At 48.4% G+C, this 19,301-nt stretch overlaps 2 protein-coding genes across 3 annotated transcripts in view; both read right to left on the bottom strand.

The window, feature by feature from the left end:
- Positions 1-19,301, bottom strand: part of MADCAM1 (mucosal vascular addressin cell adhesion molecule 1) — a 122,966-nt gene that overhangs the window by 51,552 nt on the left and 52,113 nt on the right. The window lies entirely within an intron of this gene.
- The window catches only part of BSG (basigin (Ok blood group)), a 37,534-nt gene that overhangs the window by 13,853 nt on the left and 4,380 nt on the right, over positions 1-19,301 (bottom strand). For both annotated transcript variants that reach the window (XM_081846354.1, XM_081846353.1), the window contains exons 2-3: positions 8,118-8,465; positions 4,935-5,094 (exon numbers count right to left, since the gene is read on the bottom strand). In XM_081846354.1, coding sequence (XP_081702480.1) covers positions 4,935-5,094; positions 8,118-8,465 — 508 coding nt within the window. The remainder of the gene's footprint in view (positions 1-4,934; positions 5,095-8,117; positions 8,466-19,301) is intronic.

The following is a 19,301-nucleotide window of genomic DNA, read 5'->3' as shown; positions in this document are numbered from 1 at the left end:
AGTTTGCTACCACAAGATGTGGTCATGGCAGTCAGCTGAGATGTCTAAAAAGAATAAATAAAATGCCTACTAGCTGCTATTGGCTATGGCAGCTGAAAGGAACCTCCAGGTTTATTTGATTTATTTATTAATTAGATTTATATACTGCCCTCCATCAAAAGATCTCAGGGCAGTTCACAACATCAAAGCACATATAGTTTAAACAGAAACAGCAAAACTGTACCCCCCCCCACACCACATGTAAAAGACTGCATAATATCAATCAGCCAAAGGCCTGACTGAAGAGGAATGTTTTTGCTGGCGCCTAAAGATATATAAGGTAGTGCCAGACAGAGGTTATGGGGCAGTTTACCTCGGAATGCCAAGCTGCCAGAAGCAGCAGAGGGCTATTGACTTATTATGCCCCAATGGGGGGCTTCTCAAAGGCAGCCAGCAGCCCACAGTGGGAGAACAGGATGGTGAATTAGGTGAACCTAGAACCTAGCATTATTTAACTTCTGGAGAATGCTGAAGATGCATCTCTTCACTTTTCACTCCCCCCCCCCCACTTTTGTCACTTGGGGTGCTTATTTTCTTGGACTCACTTTAATTTTGCAATTTTAAGCTGTTTTAAACTGTTTTTAATTAATTTTGTGTTTTGAAGTTGCAACCAGCCTGGGACCATGCGGTGGAGGACAGGCAATAGACGACAACGACAATGACAACGGTGGTGTTTGCCCTTCATATTATTATTTTTTGTAGTGGCAAGTCACAACTGTAGATTTATATCCCACAATTTTCTCAGTGTGGTGTACATGGCTTCTTTTCTCCCTCATTTAATTCTCACAACTACCCTGCAAAGTAGGTTGGCAGTGAGAGGCAGTGAGACTTGCCACCAAGGTCAGCCAGTGAGCATTATGGATGGGGTGTGTGAATAGAACTCTGGTCTCTCAGGTCTTAGTCTGACACTCTAAACACTATAACACAATGCAAAACCATTTAGCAGCAGGCTGTAGGTGGCAAACAGCAATCTTGTCATCTTGCCCAAGTGAAAACCCTACGTCTGTGATCACCTCCCCAAGTGAAAAGGCTGGTCAAAGGGGGGGGGGGAAGGCCTAATATATTTACTCCTGAGTAATCTCCCAGAAGAGGCTACAAGAGGAACTGAGTGCAATCAGGGCAGGAGGCAAATTCCATTCAGAATCCTCCCCCCACCCATATTGAGATTCCCACACACAAATCAGGAGCTTTAAAAAAATCAGCGACACAGGAAGGGGAAATCACTTAGCGGGGTGGGAAGAAAATATTTATCCACCTTGAGCCCAGAGAGGCAATGGCATCCCAGTTAGGAAGCTTGTTCAGACCGGATTTCATGGATTAGCCAGACCTCACACACACACACCATATCAATTATTTTGGGGAGGGAGCGTTGCTGTGCTGTACAAAAGGGAGGCAGAACATTCCGGGGGTGGGTGGGGGAGAGCTGACGACAACACAGGGGGAAGGCATCCATTTTGTTAGATCTCTAGCAGGTCAGGAGCTCTTTCCTCTTCCCCCTGATTTCAACACATGCAGACAGAGAGCCCAGTCAGAGAATTGAGGGCATGAGAGAGGGTTGCTGGGGGCGGGGGAAAGATAAATACTTTTAATCCTCACTCAGCTCCCTGTTGCTATGGGGAGAGAGGCACGTCTGCTCGGCTGCTGCGTGGAAAAGGACGTGACTCCTCTCCCGCCAGATGGACTTCTGCCAGCGGGATGGGTGGGCAAGAGGGAGACTAATGGGGGTGGACAGTCCACACCGCCATTGCAGCCAGGGCTGGCATTTCAGTTCACAGGAACCCAGACGTCCAGGGCAATGAGGTTGTCATGGGGATGCTTCGAAGGCGGAAGGAAATGTGACATTGGAGCTACAAGTGAAGGTTCGTTTTCCGCGGGGATCCTCTCCCCGAGATTCAGAATGCAAGGGGTACAATCTCTCACACACTCTTGCACGGCAAATCAGTCCGCACAAAGAGCATTCGGCACTCTGCCCTTCAGCATGAGAGGAAAAACATATGAAGTGGTGTGTCGAAATGTAAGCACAGAATTTGACCGAATCATGCTGTTCACAGAATCACAGAACTGGAAGGAAGCACAAACGGTCGTCCCAACCACCTGCAAAGCAGGAATTTCAACTAAAGCATCCATGATGGATGGCCATCCAACCTCTGCTTAAAGACCCCAGAGGAAGGAGAGTCCACAACCTCCTGAGGGAGCCCATCCCACTGTCTCACAGCTCTTACTGTCAGATAGTTCTTCCTGCTCTTTAGTCTGAATCTCATTTCTTGTAAAGGGGGAGGCCGACAGAAGGGAATGCTACCTGCCGTGGGTCTCACAAAGAGGCTGAATAACTGAGGTCACTTTCTCCCGGTCTCTGTATCTTGTTTACCAGGAAAAGGCATTGTGTTGGGGTTGGGGTTTTTTTTAAGTTGGCGTCGTGCACAAAGGCTCCACAGGGGGCCCAGCAGAAGCATTCCTACACTCCCCCCAATGGGTTTATTCCTTTGTTATCAAACACCAGCAACGCACAGCCAGAGTGCAGAGTTGTAAACACAGGTTAGGAGCAGGACTTGAGAGGAACAGCATGTGCCGCCTTCTCCTCTAGAGCAGGAGTTTATGATCTTCTCAAATATGGGGTCTCGCCCTACTCTCCCTTCCCCAGCAGTCCTGGCCAAATACTGCTAAACCCCGTTACACTGCAATTAGAATTAGATAGAAGCCTTTTAAGGCTCAGGAAAAGGGGGCTGAATGTGCCCTAGAGCAGTGTTTCCCAACCTTGGGCCTCCAGCTGTTTTTGAACTACAACTCCCATCATCCCTGACTAGCAAGACCAGTGGCAAGGGATGATGGGAATTGTAGTCCAAAAACAGCTGGAGGCCCAAGGTTGGGAAACACTGCCCTAGAGAATCTCCCAAGGCTACACCCATCACCCAGCCTGATTCATAACCTCTTCAAGTGTTTCTGACTGGCCGGAAAAGTGTCCTTAACTCTTTGAGTAAGACTTTCCCTTGCCTGGATGGAGGACACAGAAAGGTGGTGTGCGTAGAAACTAGTGTACTGTACACAGATGTGCTACTCTGCCCACTTTTGACTCTCACCCACCTCACCACCGGCTCGTGGCCCTCAGGAGACAGCTCAGAACCTTGGGCTGAAAAAAAGGTTCCCTGCCCCTCCTTTAGGGGACCTAGGTAAAGGTAAAGGGACCCTGACCATTAGGTCCAGTCGTGGCCGACTGGGGTTGCGGCACTCATCTCGCTTTATTGGCCGAGGGAGCCGGCGTACAGCTTCCGGGTCATGTGGCCAGCAGGACTAAGCCACTTCTGGAGAACCAGAGCAGCGCACAGAAACGGCGTTTACCTTCCCGCCGGAGTGGTACCTATTGATCTACTTGCACTTTGACGTGCTTTCGGACTGCTAGGTGGGCAGGAGCTGGGACTGAGCAACGGGAGCTCACTCTGTCGCGGGGAATCGAACCGCGACCTTCTGATCGGCAAGTCCTAGGCTCTGTGGTTTAACCCACAGCGCCACCCGCGTCCCTTAGGGGACCCAAATGCTCTTCAGGACAAGTGCAATAATAAAGCAAGGCAAACAGGGAACCCGCAGTTCTGCTTGTTGACTTTGCCACAGGGTGTGTTTTACTGCTCTCAGGCAGAAAAGAACAACACCCAGCCTCTCTCACACGCTTTGCATTGCGCTTCAGAAGGGAAATAATTTGTTCTACCCCCCACTAGCTGAAGTTAGATAGGAAGAGGCTGGGACTGGAGGGATGTTCCAAGAGGCTCCATTGGACAGCATCAAAACAAGAAGCTGTTCCCTTCCAGAGCTCCAATGTTTGGCACTGATGAGGACAGAAGGGACTCCCCATGGCAAAGCCAAGGTCAAGCTGCAATCCTGTGCACTTACCAGAGAATATGCAATACTGAAAACAATGGGGCTTGCCTTCCAACTAAATTTATGGGCTGTTGCTCAAAAGCAGAGCACAGAAGGTGCTGGGTTCAAATCCTTACAGCATACCCAGGTGGGGCTGAGAGACAGACTGATCCTGGAGAGTTTTTGGCTGTCAGTACAGACAGTAATGGGCTAGGTGGACCAATGATCTGATTTGGCAGCTTCCGTATGAGCATGAGATGGTGTTGGAGGGAAAGAAAAACAAGGAGGTGACCCTAAAATTTTGGTTTGCCTCGAGGAGCATTATTGAGTCAGCTCTCCATTTATGTGTGTTCAGGACATGCATATCACCGCAAACCTGGAAGTGGCACTTAAAGGAGCAAAAATGGCCCCCAAAAGAGTATGAAAATGGCAAACTGGTGTGAAAACAGCATCTAGCAATCCCACAAGCCTTTGCAAGTGCAATCCAAGGAGCACTGCTGGTTTTTTCAAGGGTTTCCAGAGGGTCTCTGCAGGCTTTGTCAATGGTGTTCCCAATATATGCGATTTCACTTAAACGTGCAGTGCTTTGGAATGTAACCCCCGCATAAATGGGGAGTTGCCTGTATTGATTTGAGGGTTGGACTATGACCCCAAAGACCCAGTTTCGGATCCCCACTCAGTTATGAAGCTCACTGGGTGACTTTGGGCCAGTCAGTCTCTCAGCCTGCCCTACAGCGGATTCCTTCTGGCAGCATCAGTACATTCAAGCCCTTTCTTTTTTTAAAAAAAAGTTTGACGTTGACCTTGGGTCCTGCCTGCAGGCTTCCCATAATAGACATCTTGTTGGCTCCTGTGAGAACAGGGTGCTGGACTAGATGGGCCATTGGCCTGATTCAGCCAGGCTTTGCTTACGTTCATAACAGGCTTATCTGCTCTGTTCTGGATTTAGAAAGAATTGTTCACCCAGAGAGCTTGTAGGCATGGAAGAGAACGTGTTAAACAACGCCACCCCCACCCGGCAAAAATATATATTAAAAGATACCTACAGGTATGAGGTAAATTCTGGTGAAGTCTCATTCGTATCAAGCCTCGTTCCCCCCTTCTCCCAGTAGTGGCCTTTGACGGCGGTTGGCGGTTCGGTGATGTTGCAGGAAATGATCACGTTCGAGCCGGCAGTCACCTCGGGAGTGGCTGAGATTTTGGCCCCTGCGTTGTCGATATTTTGGGGGAAAGAATGAAGGCAAGAGAGAAAGTTAGGAAGACGTAGCCAAGGCGGGCTGCTTTCAGAAGAGAAAGGGGTGTGGGAGAGGACACCATTGCAGCGTGGAGTTCAGTCACCTGTAAGCAGAGGTAAAGTGGCCTACTTGTCACATAATGGCTTGTTTCTACGCCTGCCCTTCCCCAAACTGCCTTCCAGAGGCATTGGACTACAACTCCCAGTGTGCTGGCTGGAGCTTACATGGGAGTTGTAGTCCAAAGCATCTTGAGGGCAATGGCATGGGTAAGGGCCTAGCCTAGGCTTTGCCTAGCACCTAACCTTAAAGCCTCAAGTATGTGCTTGTTGGTCATATGACTGTGAAAACATGAAGTGAGCTGCAAATGGGTTCCAGCACAAGCCTCCAGAGAGCTTAGGAGGCAGATTCCTATGCTCACGGCTATTCCAGTCCAGTCCGATGCCAATGATTGCTACCAAGATTGAGAAGTAGTCAAGCAGGTTTACATGCCCATCTGGCCAGTTTGCATCATTTCTTCTGGGTACAAAGTTTGTGCGTTTATGGGGGGGCGTGTTAAAGAGGAATTAGGCATTCGGTACACACACTCCACCCACACCCAAACATCTTGGATTCTGTCAAGCGACTCTCATGAAGTGAAACTGCACCACCACGTGCTCTGCATGTGTAAAACAATTTACAAAATGGCCAGGTAGCAGCAGCAGTCTGCTGAGATTCTTGAAACTGGAGGTATGGCGAGGAGGCCGGCAACTTTGGTAGTAGCAGAACTGCCAGCTGCCATGCTCTGGGTGCCAGAGGGATATTCCTACTCAGTACCTTCTGAAGTGCAGTGAAATGCTGGCAAGGAAGGCAACTTGCAGCAACTGGTGTCTGCGCCCAAGGACCACTTGTTCTCAATGCCTGGGTCTCATGTGACAGTTTTTACATTTGCTCTTTTTTCTGGGGGAATTTGCTGCAGCCAGCGAGTAAACGGTCATGCCCTATACTGGCCTGAGAAGGAGCCATTTCATATGAAACCACCTGGAAACAGGGACCCAAACCTTTGAAGAGGTAACAGTTAAAACAGGCAGCTTTGCCCCCACCTAAAACGAATCCCTGGAGCACCCAGATAAGCATACTGTGGCCAAACAGAGTTTCAATTTCAAGGCAAATTTTGCAGACATTCCCCCACCCTCAATAACCAAACAGATACTTGACAAATCCCCCACCCAGCCCTTTCTCCTCAGAGACAGGGGACTCTACAGGGCTGAAAGACACTCCTGAGATTTGCCTCTCCGAAAAGAAGGATATTTCCATTTACCAAGAAACGTTATTATTATTTATTTTTCCAGCCATCAATACAGCAGTGGTTTTCAAAGTTTGACATTTAGAGTCTTGTTTCTTGCACTGAGCTCTGGACACCTGGCAGGGAATTCCCAGTCCACCGCAGAAGCAACTGGGGGGTTTGAAAAAGATAAATATGGACCTACCGATAAAACCTCTGGGGGACTTGCAGTAAATCGGCAAAGCGATTCCTGACTCCCAGTTGCAAATTGAATTCTTCCCTGCCCTAAACCATGCTGCTGATAGGAAGGAAACTCAAGGTAAAGACTGCTGCGTGGAAGGACTCTGAGCTCAGTTTGGTTCTGAATTTCGAAAACAAATCCCTGGACTCCAAAATTCTTACATTTAAATGCTGTATCCAACTCTGTCACACTCGGAGTGAACCCACTGAAATTAATGGCCCTAAGTCATGTATGTCCCTTAACTGGAGTTGGATACAACCCTAAACATATAGCCCCATGTTCTCTTGGTTGGTGAATCTTGGGAGTGCCAATAAAAATTAAAAGCAGATCCCACAAGCCTGGTGCCTGCATAGAGTTCATAAGTGGCCCTTGGCCAGCTCTGCTGGGTGGCACCGTAACCCCGTAAGAGTAGAGTGTGCACTTTAAACCCATTCCTGAGCATCACAGGGAATGAAAGCTTTAATATATGTCTTTATGGATCTTCTCATTAAGGAACCCCCAATAAGCTTCCAAGGAACACAGGAAGCTTCTTTCTACTGAGTCAGGTTCTCCATGGTTTCAGGCAGGGGGACATTCCCTACCTGGAGACGCTGCCACTGGGGAACGAACCTGGGATTTTTCCCTGCATGCAAAGCAGATGTACTGCCAAACGGAATTTGAAAACCACTGACCAGAGGGCAACGAGCAAGGGAGGACACTTCCTTTTGTAAAAGCATCCAAACTGAGGCACGTCAAATTCAATTTGCTTGCTCAGCGTTTCGGCCACAAAAGACAAGCCGTTTCTCTTGTCATTGGACAATCTGGACTTTCAGCTCAGCATAGAGTGGGGGGAAGGGGGAGGAGAGAAAGGGGGAGGAGGCAAATAAGCTAAAACTGGTTGCTCCACAGCACAAACAACTAGACTCGTTCCCCCACCCAGTGCTGCACAGAGACAGTGCTACGGCCATTTCAAAAACGGTTGCAATTACACCACAAGCAAAACAAGACCGTTTCAATCCAGCTCACGACAACCAGTAACCTCTAGCAAGGTTGGAAAGCATATCAAAAGCAGGGGTGGGGGGGAAGCAAGACTGTGTGTGTATACAGAAAGAGAGATACGCAGGATAACGAGATGAAAAGAGGTTGGTTCGCTGGAGGCCGCCAAAAGCAGAGCCACTTTCAATTTTGCATTTCGGAAAAGGAACACCAAGGAGGACAATGTTGGCATTCAGGGTCCAGAAGCCAGAGGGATCGGTCAGGACGGTGTGGTTCTGATGGGGAAGTTACAACCCTTTTTGAGTAGGGCCACTCGCCAGGAGTGAAGGGGAGGATGCGGGTGGAGGGGGGAGGTCTCTTGGATTTCTACACAGTTAGGGCGGGAAGGTGCAGCAGGGTTCTCGGGAAGCCATGGGACATGGGTGAAAGGGGTGGCGGGGGCGTGGCAAAGCTAAGAGACACGGCTGTGTCCAAGCAAATGCCACCGCCAAGGGGGATTGGGGCAACTGCCACTCACGCTCAATGACAATCACGTTCGCCTGGGAACGGATCCACTTGACTTTGGGGCTCTTCGACAAGTGGTTGCGGTCGGGGTCGTTGCTGGCCCGGCACTCGTAGGTGCCCGAGTCGTTGAGCGTGAGGTTGGTGACGTAGATGGCGCTGGTGGAGTGCTGCTTGTAGGTGGCGTTGATTTTGACCCGGTCCTGCCAGGCCCCGTCCCACAGCTGGACGGCTGTCTCGTTGGGCTCGGCCCCCTCGAACCACCACTGGATCTCGGGGATGGGGCTACCGACAGCCTCGCAGTGCAGCTCCACACTGTCCTCCGTCAGCTTCTTTTGAGACAGCGGCGACTTTATGAAGCCAGCTGGGAGGCGGGGTGGGGGGAGAGGCGTTAGTGCAAAGTATTATTAGTGCAAGAGAGAAAGACAGTGAAGAGAAAGAGATCAGCAGCCTTTAAAAATATATATTAAAGAAGAACCAGCATGGTAACTCACATCGGCACACTCACTCCACAAATGGCCACTTCTATTACATGTGCGGGTGGCGCTGTGGGTAAAGCCTCAGCGCCTAGGACTTGCCGATCGCATGGTCGGCGGTTCGAATCCCCGCGGCGGGGTGCGCTCCCGTCGTTCGGTCCCAGCGCCGGCCAACCTAGCAGTTCGAAAGCACCTCCGGGTGCAAGTAGATAAATAGGGACCGCTTACCAGCGGGAAGGTAAACGGCGTTCCGTGTGCTGCGCTGGCTCGCCAGATGCAGCTTGTCACGCTGGCCACGTGACCCGAAAGTGTCTGCGGACAGCGCTGGCTCCCGGCCTCTAGAGTGAGATGAGCGCACAACCCTAGAGTCTGGCAAGACTGGCCCGAACGGGCAGGGGTACCTTTACCTTTTGCATGTAGCTGAAAATAGTAAGAAGAAATTTTGTCCTCCCCTCAAAAGACAGGGGTGGGCGAGTGGCTCTTGCACTCTCTCCGTTAGTAAGTCCCATTCTTCTTTTTCAAGCTTTGCCTGCACAAAAACTTGGGGCCTACAAGGAACTGGTGGAAAACTAGACAGGAAGCACCACAAGACTGGTTTACACTTCTTGCTGTTTAACTTGCATCCCACCGAAACTACTGCGGCAAGTCCTGGGTATGTTGGGTCACTGTGTCCTTATCAGAAGGCTTGACAAGCTTCCGAGGCAATTACAGAGCCTTCAACAGAAAGGCCACATGCAGAACTTTGGACGTGCTCAGAGGAAGGTGAACAAGCCAACAGATGCTTTAGTTATGCAGCAACACAGCAATCAGAGGCTCTCAATCCATACCCATCCCAAACAAAAAATGCTGGAAAATGGACTGTTTTGTTATTTATTTGCTCTTTATATCCCACCTTTCCTCCAAGGAGCTCAAGGTACACGGCTTTCCCCCTCTCCATATTATTGTTGCAACACCCTGTAGGTTAGGCTGAAGGGCAGTGACTGGCCCCAGGTCACCCGGCAAGCTTAATGGCTGAGTGTAGATTTGAATGCCAACAGTGTTAGAAACTGAGATATGAAAGCTAGGAGCTAAATGGCACTTTAAACCTAGGTTGTGGGCGCAACAACGGAATGTCTAGGCACTTTTTTATAAGAAGAATACAAAGCTGAAAACGAATGAACTGCAGCTAAAATATCATCTTCATTTTTTTCCACACAAGTCTAGCCCTTCCCCTGCCCAACCCCCTAATATTCTTAAGAGGGTCTCTTCTCCGGTCTTCAGAGAGTAGCTGGAAGTGGGGAGGCAGAAAAAGGTTCTCCTTTCCTTCCACTCTGCAGTTTTAATCTGAAATCTTAGGCGCAGTAATGCCCCCAGAGCTCAGAAACTGCTTTCGCAAAATGCGCCTAGAACAAGGGAGTTTCAAACACTTGAATGCCAGTCCCTCAGGTCCAACTCCATCACCTTTAACCACTGCACCACATTAGCTATATAATCAAAGCACAGACAGCTTTATCTCAACCAAGACATTCTTGTCTTTCTCGTGTGATAGATGAAGGAGGGGAGTAATTCCTCTTCAGAACTAGCATGAAAGTTGGCACACTATTGTGAAAATCATGAGCCCTAGGCAATACGGCTGAGAATGGGAAAAGGTGGTATACTGCACCCAAAACGTACTGTGGAAGTCACAGGGCACAGGTTAGGGCCTTGGTAGATTCTTTGATAACCCCAACCCTGGGCTCTATCATCAGAAGATAAACTAAAAAGTACAGGGTTAAGTACGGAGATTTCCACAGGGCACCTAAACATGTGGATCATAAGCTTGTGAGCCTTTACTATAAACAGTAGCCAAAACTTGCCCAAGTTTTGCATTTAGCCAAGAAAGCTAGTATGTTCTACACTCATGGCGTTTAGTTGTCTTTGCAGATTTTATTTTTGGACTGATTTTCACGGAGCAAGGCAACTTACAGCAAAAGGGTTTACAGAGAAGCCCTTAGCTTAGAAATCTTCACTCCAGTCCTATGCTCGCCTAAACTCAGAATCACGCAAAGCACCCATGTAAGCAATGGCTCCCCAATTTTCTTCCATTTTGGGGGCAGTGGGATGAGCAGTTCAGGTGGGGATGCTCAGGCAGGTGTATTTTAATAATAATAATAATAATAATAATAATAATAATAATAATAATAATAATAGACAGTTGCTTAAGCCCTCACTTGCGAAAGACTTCCCACTTGCTTTTCAGTTCCGGTTACTGGTCTTCATTCCCTTCTGCAGAGAAGAGGGAAACAGGGGGACGAGTCATTAAGAAGGAAGCTAATGACGGGGGACATTTGAGGCACCGTGCACGTCAACTGCCACACAGTTTAGCAATTGTCGCAAGAGTGTTTGCCCTTGCAGCAAACCCAGATGATTCCTTCCAGGCATGCCAAGGGACAAAGACAAGCCTTGCTACGCAATTATCAGAAAGCAGAGCACCCCTCCGACAGGGAGCACGTCCTCACATGCCCCACGCTGAGGTGAACAAGCATGCCTTTGCCTCCTTCGCCAACGGTCAGTTGACCCAAATTGGGTAACTCTTGGCCCGCAGCCTGGCCATAGTGACTGGGTGCCATTGTGTGGGGTTCCGATTCCCGGTGCAGCAAGCCAGCTCCCTCTGCGCTACTAGCCAACCTGCCGTGCTGCGTCAGACCTCAGTGTGCTCGCTCACTCGGCTGCGCAATCGGATACAATATGCCCTCGCAAAATCTTAGCGTAAGCCAAAAATTAAAAACCGAGCAAAAAATAAAAGTTCAGGGAATCTTTTCTTTAACCAAGGCTGGATAAACCCTGCCCAAAGCAAATAGCATTAAGAGCCAGAACAATGCCGAGGCTACCCAGGGGAAGAGAGAGTGAACGGAACATTGAAGCATCAAGAGGGACTAGATTTAGAATGCATGTAGGGACATGCGAAGGGTGGCGCTGTGGGTTAAACCACAGAGCCTAGGACTTGCCGATCAGAAGGTCAGCGGTTTGAATCCCTGCGACGGGGTGAGCTCCCATTGCTCGGTCCCTGCTCCTACCAACCTAGCAGTTCGAAAGCACGTCAAAGTGCAAGTAGATAAATAGGTACCGCTCTGGTGGGAAGGTAGAAGGCGTTTCCGTGCGCTGCTCTGGTTCACCAGAAGCAGCTTAGTCCTGCTGGCCACATGACCCGGAAGCTGTACGCCGGCTCCCTCAGCCAATAAAGCGAGATGAGCGCCGCAACCCCAGAGTTGGCCACGACTGGACCTAATGGTCAGGGGTCCCATTACCATTAGGTAATGTAAATAGAGCCAGTGCCCATCTAGTTCAGCATCCTTGTTCTCACAGTGGCCTACGAGATGCCTGTGGCAACACCATAAGCAGGATCCGAACATAAAAGCACTCCTGCAGTTTCCAGCAACTCTAGTATAAACTCTAGTTACTTGTCAAGACAATATGCCTTTTAATTGTTTTAGCAACCAGACAGAGTATGCAAGCCTGTTCAGGATAACTGTTGCAAAACGGGAAACCTTATTCATGCATGCCTAGGGTTTTAAAGGTCTGCTTTCTTCAGAAACAAGACACTTTCGGGGCCAGAAGTCCTGCTTGCAGATCCATAGCATGCCTCTTTAGAGAAGGTAGGGAAACCTCAAGACAGAGGTCAAATGTGGGCCTCCAGGCTTCTCTGTTTGGCCCTGGGAACTTTCCTAGGTCTCACTGGTCCTCCTTGACACACTCCTTAACTGTTTTTGCCTAGCTTGAATGTGTCCTTCAACTTGGAGGACAGAGGGTGTGTGTATTGAAAACAGCCTGCTGTACCAAAGGTTTAAATCTGCACACCTCTGGCTTAACGTACCATGGGCATGCCCTATGTGACCTCAACCAAAGAATCTAAGGTTAAACTCTTCCCAGTACATCATATGCAAGAAAACTGAGTCATCACATCTAAGAGAACTTTAACTTGCTTTAGTCATGGGAACTGGTGGGTTGTATCACATCCTGTACAGTCAGGGCTGGCTATGTTGCCTGGTTTGCTACCCGGAAAAACCCATGTATGGGGTGAGGAACCTGTGGCCCTTGAGACATCACTCGACTCCAAGCCCCATCACCCCCAGCCACAATGGTCAGGAACAATGAGGGTTCAGCAAGATCTGGTTGGTCGCTGGCTCCCCACCCCATGTCCTGCCCTGCAAGCTTCCCAGAGATGTAGGCAGAGAAGCTCCTTTAGACAACAGGGATGGGGAAGTCCAGGTCTGAGGAGGAGAAATTGGTCCTCTAGGCCTCTCCTTGGGTATTTTTTGAATCCGTCTGCTTCTTACCTGCCTGGATGGAGGATAGAGATGTATGTCTATCCCTGTACCTCTCTGGCTTTCCCCCCACCCAGCTTGGGTGGGCAGACAAATGTGGCCACCAGCCTGGAAATGCCCCCCCCCCCGAGCTTACAAAACGCAGCGGTAAACAAATTATTGGGAAATTATACACACTCAAGAATCCACACATTTTTTAAAAATGTCCCTAAATCTGGCCTCCAAACTGGAACAAGCAAATGAAGCGCGGCAGGCAACCCTGCAGGGCTGAACTCAGTTCACTGGGCTCTGAGTCTTGTTCACCCATCAAAACACTTTTAAAAAAAGAAAAGGGGGGAAAAGGCGCTAACTGCTGGCTGAGGCACTAGGGAAGGAGTTTGTGCCAACAGCCAAGGAACTGCCATGCTCTGGGGGCAGAGGAGGAGAGAGATGGTCATGACAGGATTTTTTTCTGTTCCTTGCATAATACGATAACTCAGGAAGTTGTGCGGTGGTAAATTCAGGACAGGAACAATAAGAACCTACTTCACACAATACACAATTTATGGCTTTTACTGGTTTTGGCTCTGCGCTTTACAGAAAAGCGACTGACAAGAGTATATATTTTTTCAAATAAAGTGGGGTAGAAATTAAAGAAACAAATAGGTGACTTGGGGCAGCACATGCTTCCTTCAGTCAAAGGTATATACTCAAGAAAGTTTATGGGAGGGGCACTTTGTGAAGTACATTGGGCTGTATCCAACATTAGTCATGCTGAGTAGACCCACTGAAATTTAGAGGACGGCTTGAAATTAATGGATATACGTTAGCCATGCACTTTATTTTCAATGAGTCTGTTCTGAACAGAATTTTGCTAGATCCACCCCATTACAAACAATTCCAGCTAGGTTTTAAGCCTTAACTGGTGTTCAGCTTTCAAAACCGAAGAGACTTTGGTCACAGTAAAATCAAAGCACTATGTCACTCCAGGTTTATGAAGCTTATTTAAATTTATGGAGTTGGCTTTATTATTATAAACCACACCGGCAACAGCTCTGTGGCTGAAGGGCAGCGGAGAAATGTGTTTGATAAATAAAAGCAGTTAAAAGGTTAGAAGGGCCAGCCCACTTGCAAAGGTCGGGCTGGCTAGACAACCCAGCTGGTGTCTACTCCCAGTAAACCCCAGAATTCACATGGGAGGTGGGTTCTAAAATAGCGCACGCTGCTCTGGGCTACAAAACATATTAAAAACAAGGTACGGCAAAATGGATCACTAGCCAACAAGGAAAGGTGCAGAGAGATTAGGCATGTGGGCTGGCTAGCTGATGATGGACATACTGGCACATCCCAATAAGGACTGGCTTGCTTTGCCTTATGCAATTGGGACAAGTCACTTTTCCAGTGAGAAGGAGGGAAAGAGGGAGAATGACGGCCAGTCTCAACCACAATGAGTCTCATCCTGGGACCTTCTGCATGCAAACCAGATGTTCTACTGCTGATCTGCCACACTTTGAGCCTCTTTTTAACCTTAGTGGGAGCATTCACAGGTACCCTATCCTACGCAAGCTGAACCACACAATTTTCCTCACCAATAAAAAATGTGGCATCCTGCTCGAAGTTCCTACACAGGATTTACTGCTTGTCGGAGCAAGCTTGTTTGACTGTGGAGGTGCACAGCTTGCAGGCCAAGGGAATAGGGAAAACCTGCCAGGTTCTCAGGGAAGTAAGTCCTCGATGAGGATGGAGGAAACAGGCTGGATCAAGAGAGGGGCAGAACAATGTCCCAAGAGAGAGGAGGATACTGCCTAGCCTCCTGTCCCGCTCAGCTGTTTATGCCCAGCTCTTATATACCCTGCCCCAGGGAAAAACACATGATCTGCTCATTCGCTTCAAAGTAAAGTCACCTTCAACTAAAAACAGACACTCCCCACTCTGAGCTGAAGGGAGGAGCTGGAGAACCGCAGGGGATCTCTGGCACAACTGTAGCCATCCAGCCATTGGCTATGGCCAAGTGCCAGGTCCTTTCACAGATATAAAGCATGGGTTCTGACCCCTTTTCCCGTACCACTCCCCCCCCCCCCCGTTACAGCTTCTAGGCTTCTTTGGACAAAGCACAGCACATCCTAAGCCTCCATGCAATTTTCTGCACGCCTGGGACTGGATCTCATCTTTTAGGCTAGGGCTTGGGAAACTGTTTCCAGCATTAGGGGCCACATTCTCTTCTGGGCAATCTTCCAAGGGCCACATGCCAGTAGTGGGCAGTGCAAAAAGTGTGGAGCAGTGAGTGGCAATTTTCTCATTTGGACCATAGGCTGGTTTTTACACCCACACAATTCTGGAGATCAAGAGCCAATATCAGAGTTCAAGGGCATATTCTACTCAGGCAAATGCAGTCAAGGAGTGTGGGAAACAGGGCTGGTGAAGTCTGCAACCTAGGGAGAGTTCTGAGGGCCAGACAGGATTGCTTGGAGGGCTGCATTTGGCCCCCAGGCTCCCCATCTCTAATTTTAGGCCATGAGACATCCCGACTAAACTTCACTAATTGGCACTTTAGAACCGAAACAACATCAAAAACAGATTAAGTTGAAGAAACCTGGCATTTCTAAATATGCCCAACCTCATACAAAGAGATGGTTTGGGGAAGAATTCATTTTTTCAACAGGGCGGAGGCTTCATGTTGCAACTAACCCAAGGCTGCAAATCTAAAACGGCAGCTCTCCAACAAATGTAAGCAGCAATTTTTTAAAAAGCTATTGTTTTGCCACTCAAAACCTGCCCTCTGAACCAGCTGCTTGCCCTACAAGGAGACCATGCTAAGACAGCATGAAGATTCAGGGGCAAAAGGTACAGATCTGTCCAGATATTGGGATAATTGTGAAACAAGTGAAAAACTTGCACTTTCTGCAAGCAGTGCAAGATGGCATTTGGAAGTACAAACTCTCTGAAAGGGACCTAAATCCAAGGCATAGTATCCCATAGCTGCACTTTGAATGTGCCTAGATAGCAAGCAGTAGGACAGCTGGACCAGCTCAGATAAGCTCTTACCCAGATAAAACCCACACAAACCTACCCCAAGAGATGCATTTAAGAAACAACTAACTATAAACACCAACTCCCCCCTCCCTCCGATGTGCCCACACAATTGAATTCTGGAAGTCACCCCCACAAGTAGTGATGGTTACCAACTTGAAAAGGAGGATTACACAGATTCATGCAGTATAAGGCTATTAACAGCTACCGGCCACAATGGCTACATTCTCTCCTCCACTGTCTGAGGAAAGCCAGTTGCAGGAAATTGCAAGTGGGAAAAGCACTACTGCACTCAGGTCCAGTTTGCAGGCTTGCCAAAGTTGGCCACTGTGAGGGTAGGATTCTGGAATGGGTGTCCTTTGGCCTGATCCAGCAACCAGGCTCTTTTGATGTTCTTAGATGTATATGGCTGATACCTCTGTAAAGCAAATCTAGACAGGAGAAGAGAGGGCACTCCCTTGTTTCCCAGGCTGCTTTCACCTCCCACGGAGAATTCCTTGAGCTTCAAAGGGTGTTTCTAAGTTAAGATAGGACACAAGAGGCTGTCAAACGGATCTAATAACAAAAACTCTCTTGTGTGCTTTGCAGCTTAAAGCAGGACAAGGAACCCCCTGCAGCCCTTCAGAAGTTGTTGTGACTCCCAGCTCCCATTATTCCTGACTGGTTATGGTGGCAGGAGTGGGCTCTCACCAACTTGGACAGCTTTCAAAAAGGATTAGACAAATCCATGGAGGAGAAGGCTATCTGTCATGTTCTTCCACTGTCAAAGGCAGTAAGTGCCTCTGAATACCAGTTAGTGGGGATCACAGGCTAGCCATCCCTGGGTGAGGACCTGCTTCCAGATGCATTCAGTGATACTGGGGTGGATGAAACAATATAGCCCAACAGTTGCGGCATCTCTGAAGCATTTACAACAGCTTGGAAGCAAGCAAAGTGTACCCGGAATTACACAGATGAAGAGAGCCGCTAAAGGGTTTGGTGTTTCACAAGACGGTTGCTCTCAGCCTCCCATTTTGTAGTTCAAGCCTGCTAGAGGTTTTTCCCCCCACTAAAAGCCGGAAGGGTAACTATAAAGCTGCACCACATGATCGCTCTCAGAGCAGCTAAGCTAATGATCTGCTCAAAGATTGGTCTGATCAAACAATAATCTGCGGGCTTTTACACAAAGGTCAGCATCTGCAGCAAGAGTTATCCCACTAAATGATTATAGTCTCAATGTTTTTCAGCCGCCTTCATCAAACTGGTGCCCCCAAGATGTCTTAGCCTGCAACGTTGGCTGAGGCTGATATGGAAGGCACCAGGGTTTGGTGAAGGCGCCTGTAGAGTAAGATAGCAGTGCAATTCAAGGAACCCGTTTGTCTGGGCCTTGAGTGTGGGTAGACAAAATCATGCCTGGCTGAGGGGGAAAATCCAGCTTCAACTGCCCATTCGCAAAATGGGAAGAACAATTACCTCCCTTACAAGGTTGCTGCATGAATTATGTCCAAGTGCTCTGTAACCAAGCAGGGCTGCGGTTTCCACTGCTCTGAAAAATAAGCAAGGAATCCAGTCACCCATGCCCTAAGTTTGCAAGGTCTTCTGCAACCTCACCCCACTAAGACCATTCATTCTGGCCTATTTCATGCTGTGGGTTGTGTGAGTGCCCACCTTGTCTGGAATCCTGCTTCCCATAGAAACCACGTAGATACCTCTGGGGAGCCTGCCCTCAGGGCAAAAAAGGAAGACCGCCTCCAAATCCAGAGGATTGCTATAGCCACTGTGGCAAAGAGCCACTCATACAACCATGAATATGTCAAACACTTTTCAGAAGCTACTGAAACCAGAGGTCATCGTCCAGCCCATCACCCCTAATGTACAGTGTTCTAAACCCTTCCAAGCCTATGGAACGGGGCAGCAAAGATATTTAAATCCACACAAATGGCTGATCTGTTTACCACCCTGTTGTTGAAAGATGACTAGGTGAACTCCAGAGCCCAGAATGTCTTCACAGGCTTAGAAATGCCAGCCAGACTCCCAGGGATATTCTGGGAAACCACTTGCAACAAAAGCAGCATTACTAAGGGGGCCAGGAGAAGGAGACGTAAGAAGGCCGGCTTGCCAGCGTGAGGCAGGTTCTAAGCCTCTCACGGGAAAGGTCTTTAAGCGGAGAGCTAATTAAATACCAGGCTACATTTGCAAACACTTAATCTTGAGGAGCTTCATTGGGTATTAATGCTAAGCTTTAATAGGCCCTAATAAAAATTAACAAGCAACAGAATTAAGACCATACAAACAAAAGCCTATGGGGTGGTGGTCTGAATGCCAGCTGATGAACCCAAATCTGTGTTGTTGTTTTTTTAAAAAAATAAGTTTCAAGGATGGTACAGCCTGAGGACAGGATGGAGACACAGATCTAGACCACCACCCTTTCCCCCACTCCTGCAGAGCCTTGAAGTACAATGCCTTCTGTCCCCACCTGCTGTTGCTTTCAGGCCAAAAGAATCAACAACATTGCAGGAGGCTGCAGCGTATTTGTACTGCAGGACCCCCAGCCCCACACCGCCAACTGCTTCAAAGGAAGCTGGAAACAAATAAAGATGTCATGAAACACGAGAACGCGTTTTGTTCAGGGTAAAAAACAAATGGCAGTTTCTAATTCAAAAACCATGCCAGTTTAGATTTGACGTAGCAGCATTACGTAAAAGTCAGGAGCAGGGAACCTCGGGCCAGGGGCTGATCATGGCCCTCCAGACCTGTCTTCCTGGCCTTTGGAACTCCTCCAGCTCACACACACCCCATGGCTCTGCTTTGCAGCTGGCTGGATCCTGGAACTCTGATGCCTTTCACCTGCCCAGATGGAAGATAGAGGTGTGTTTGTGTAGAAACTAACCTAACCTTAACCTACTTCTGTCTCTGGTCCTGCCTGTTGCTGTGTTAACCACAAAGGTTGTCCAGAAGGAAAAGTGGCCCCAGGCTGGAAAAAGGTTTCTTGCTCCTGGACTAGGTGTTTAGATGAAGTGGTGGATGCATTTACAGTCCCAGAGACAAAAGCCAGGTGCAAACATTCTTTCACTCGAACATGTGGCCCTCCAGATATTCTTGAACTATACTCCCATAATTCCTGGTCACTGGCCATGTAGTCCAATGACTGAGCCAACCCTCCGCTAGAAGTTAAAACAATTTTTCTTCTTGTTTTAAAGACTGATGGTCAGTTTCCCCTTTACAACTGGTCAAGATGATGAAAACCTTCCTGTCTAGCACGTACGCTGTTAGTAATTTTTTTTATTTTACTATTTGGAAATAAGAAGAGGGAGAAATCCTGAACAAGCTGGGAGGAGGAAGAAAGAGGAACAGGCTCAACTGCGCGTTTGCATTAAAAATAGAAAACCTTAATTATAGAGCTTTAAAAGGGGTGTTTCCATCAATGAACAATCTCACAGCCCCAGAAAAGAA

The sequence above is a fragment of the Podarcis erhardii genome, assembly GCF_964252035.2.
Source record: "Podarcis erhardii genome assembly, chromosome: 18".
NCBI lineage: Eukaryota > Metazoa > Chordata > Lepidosauria > Squamata > Lacertidae > Podarcis > Podarcis erhardii.
Note: the sequence above shows the minus strand (reverse complement) of the source record. Positions and strands in the feature narration are given on the sequence as shown.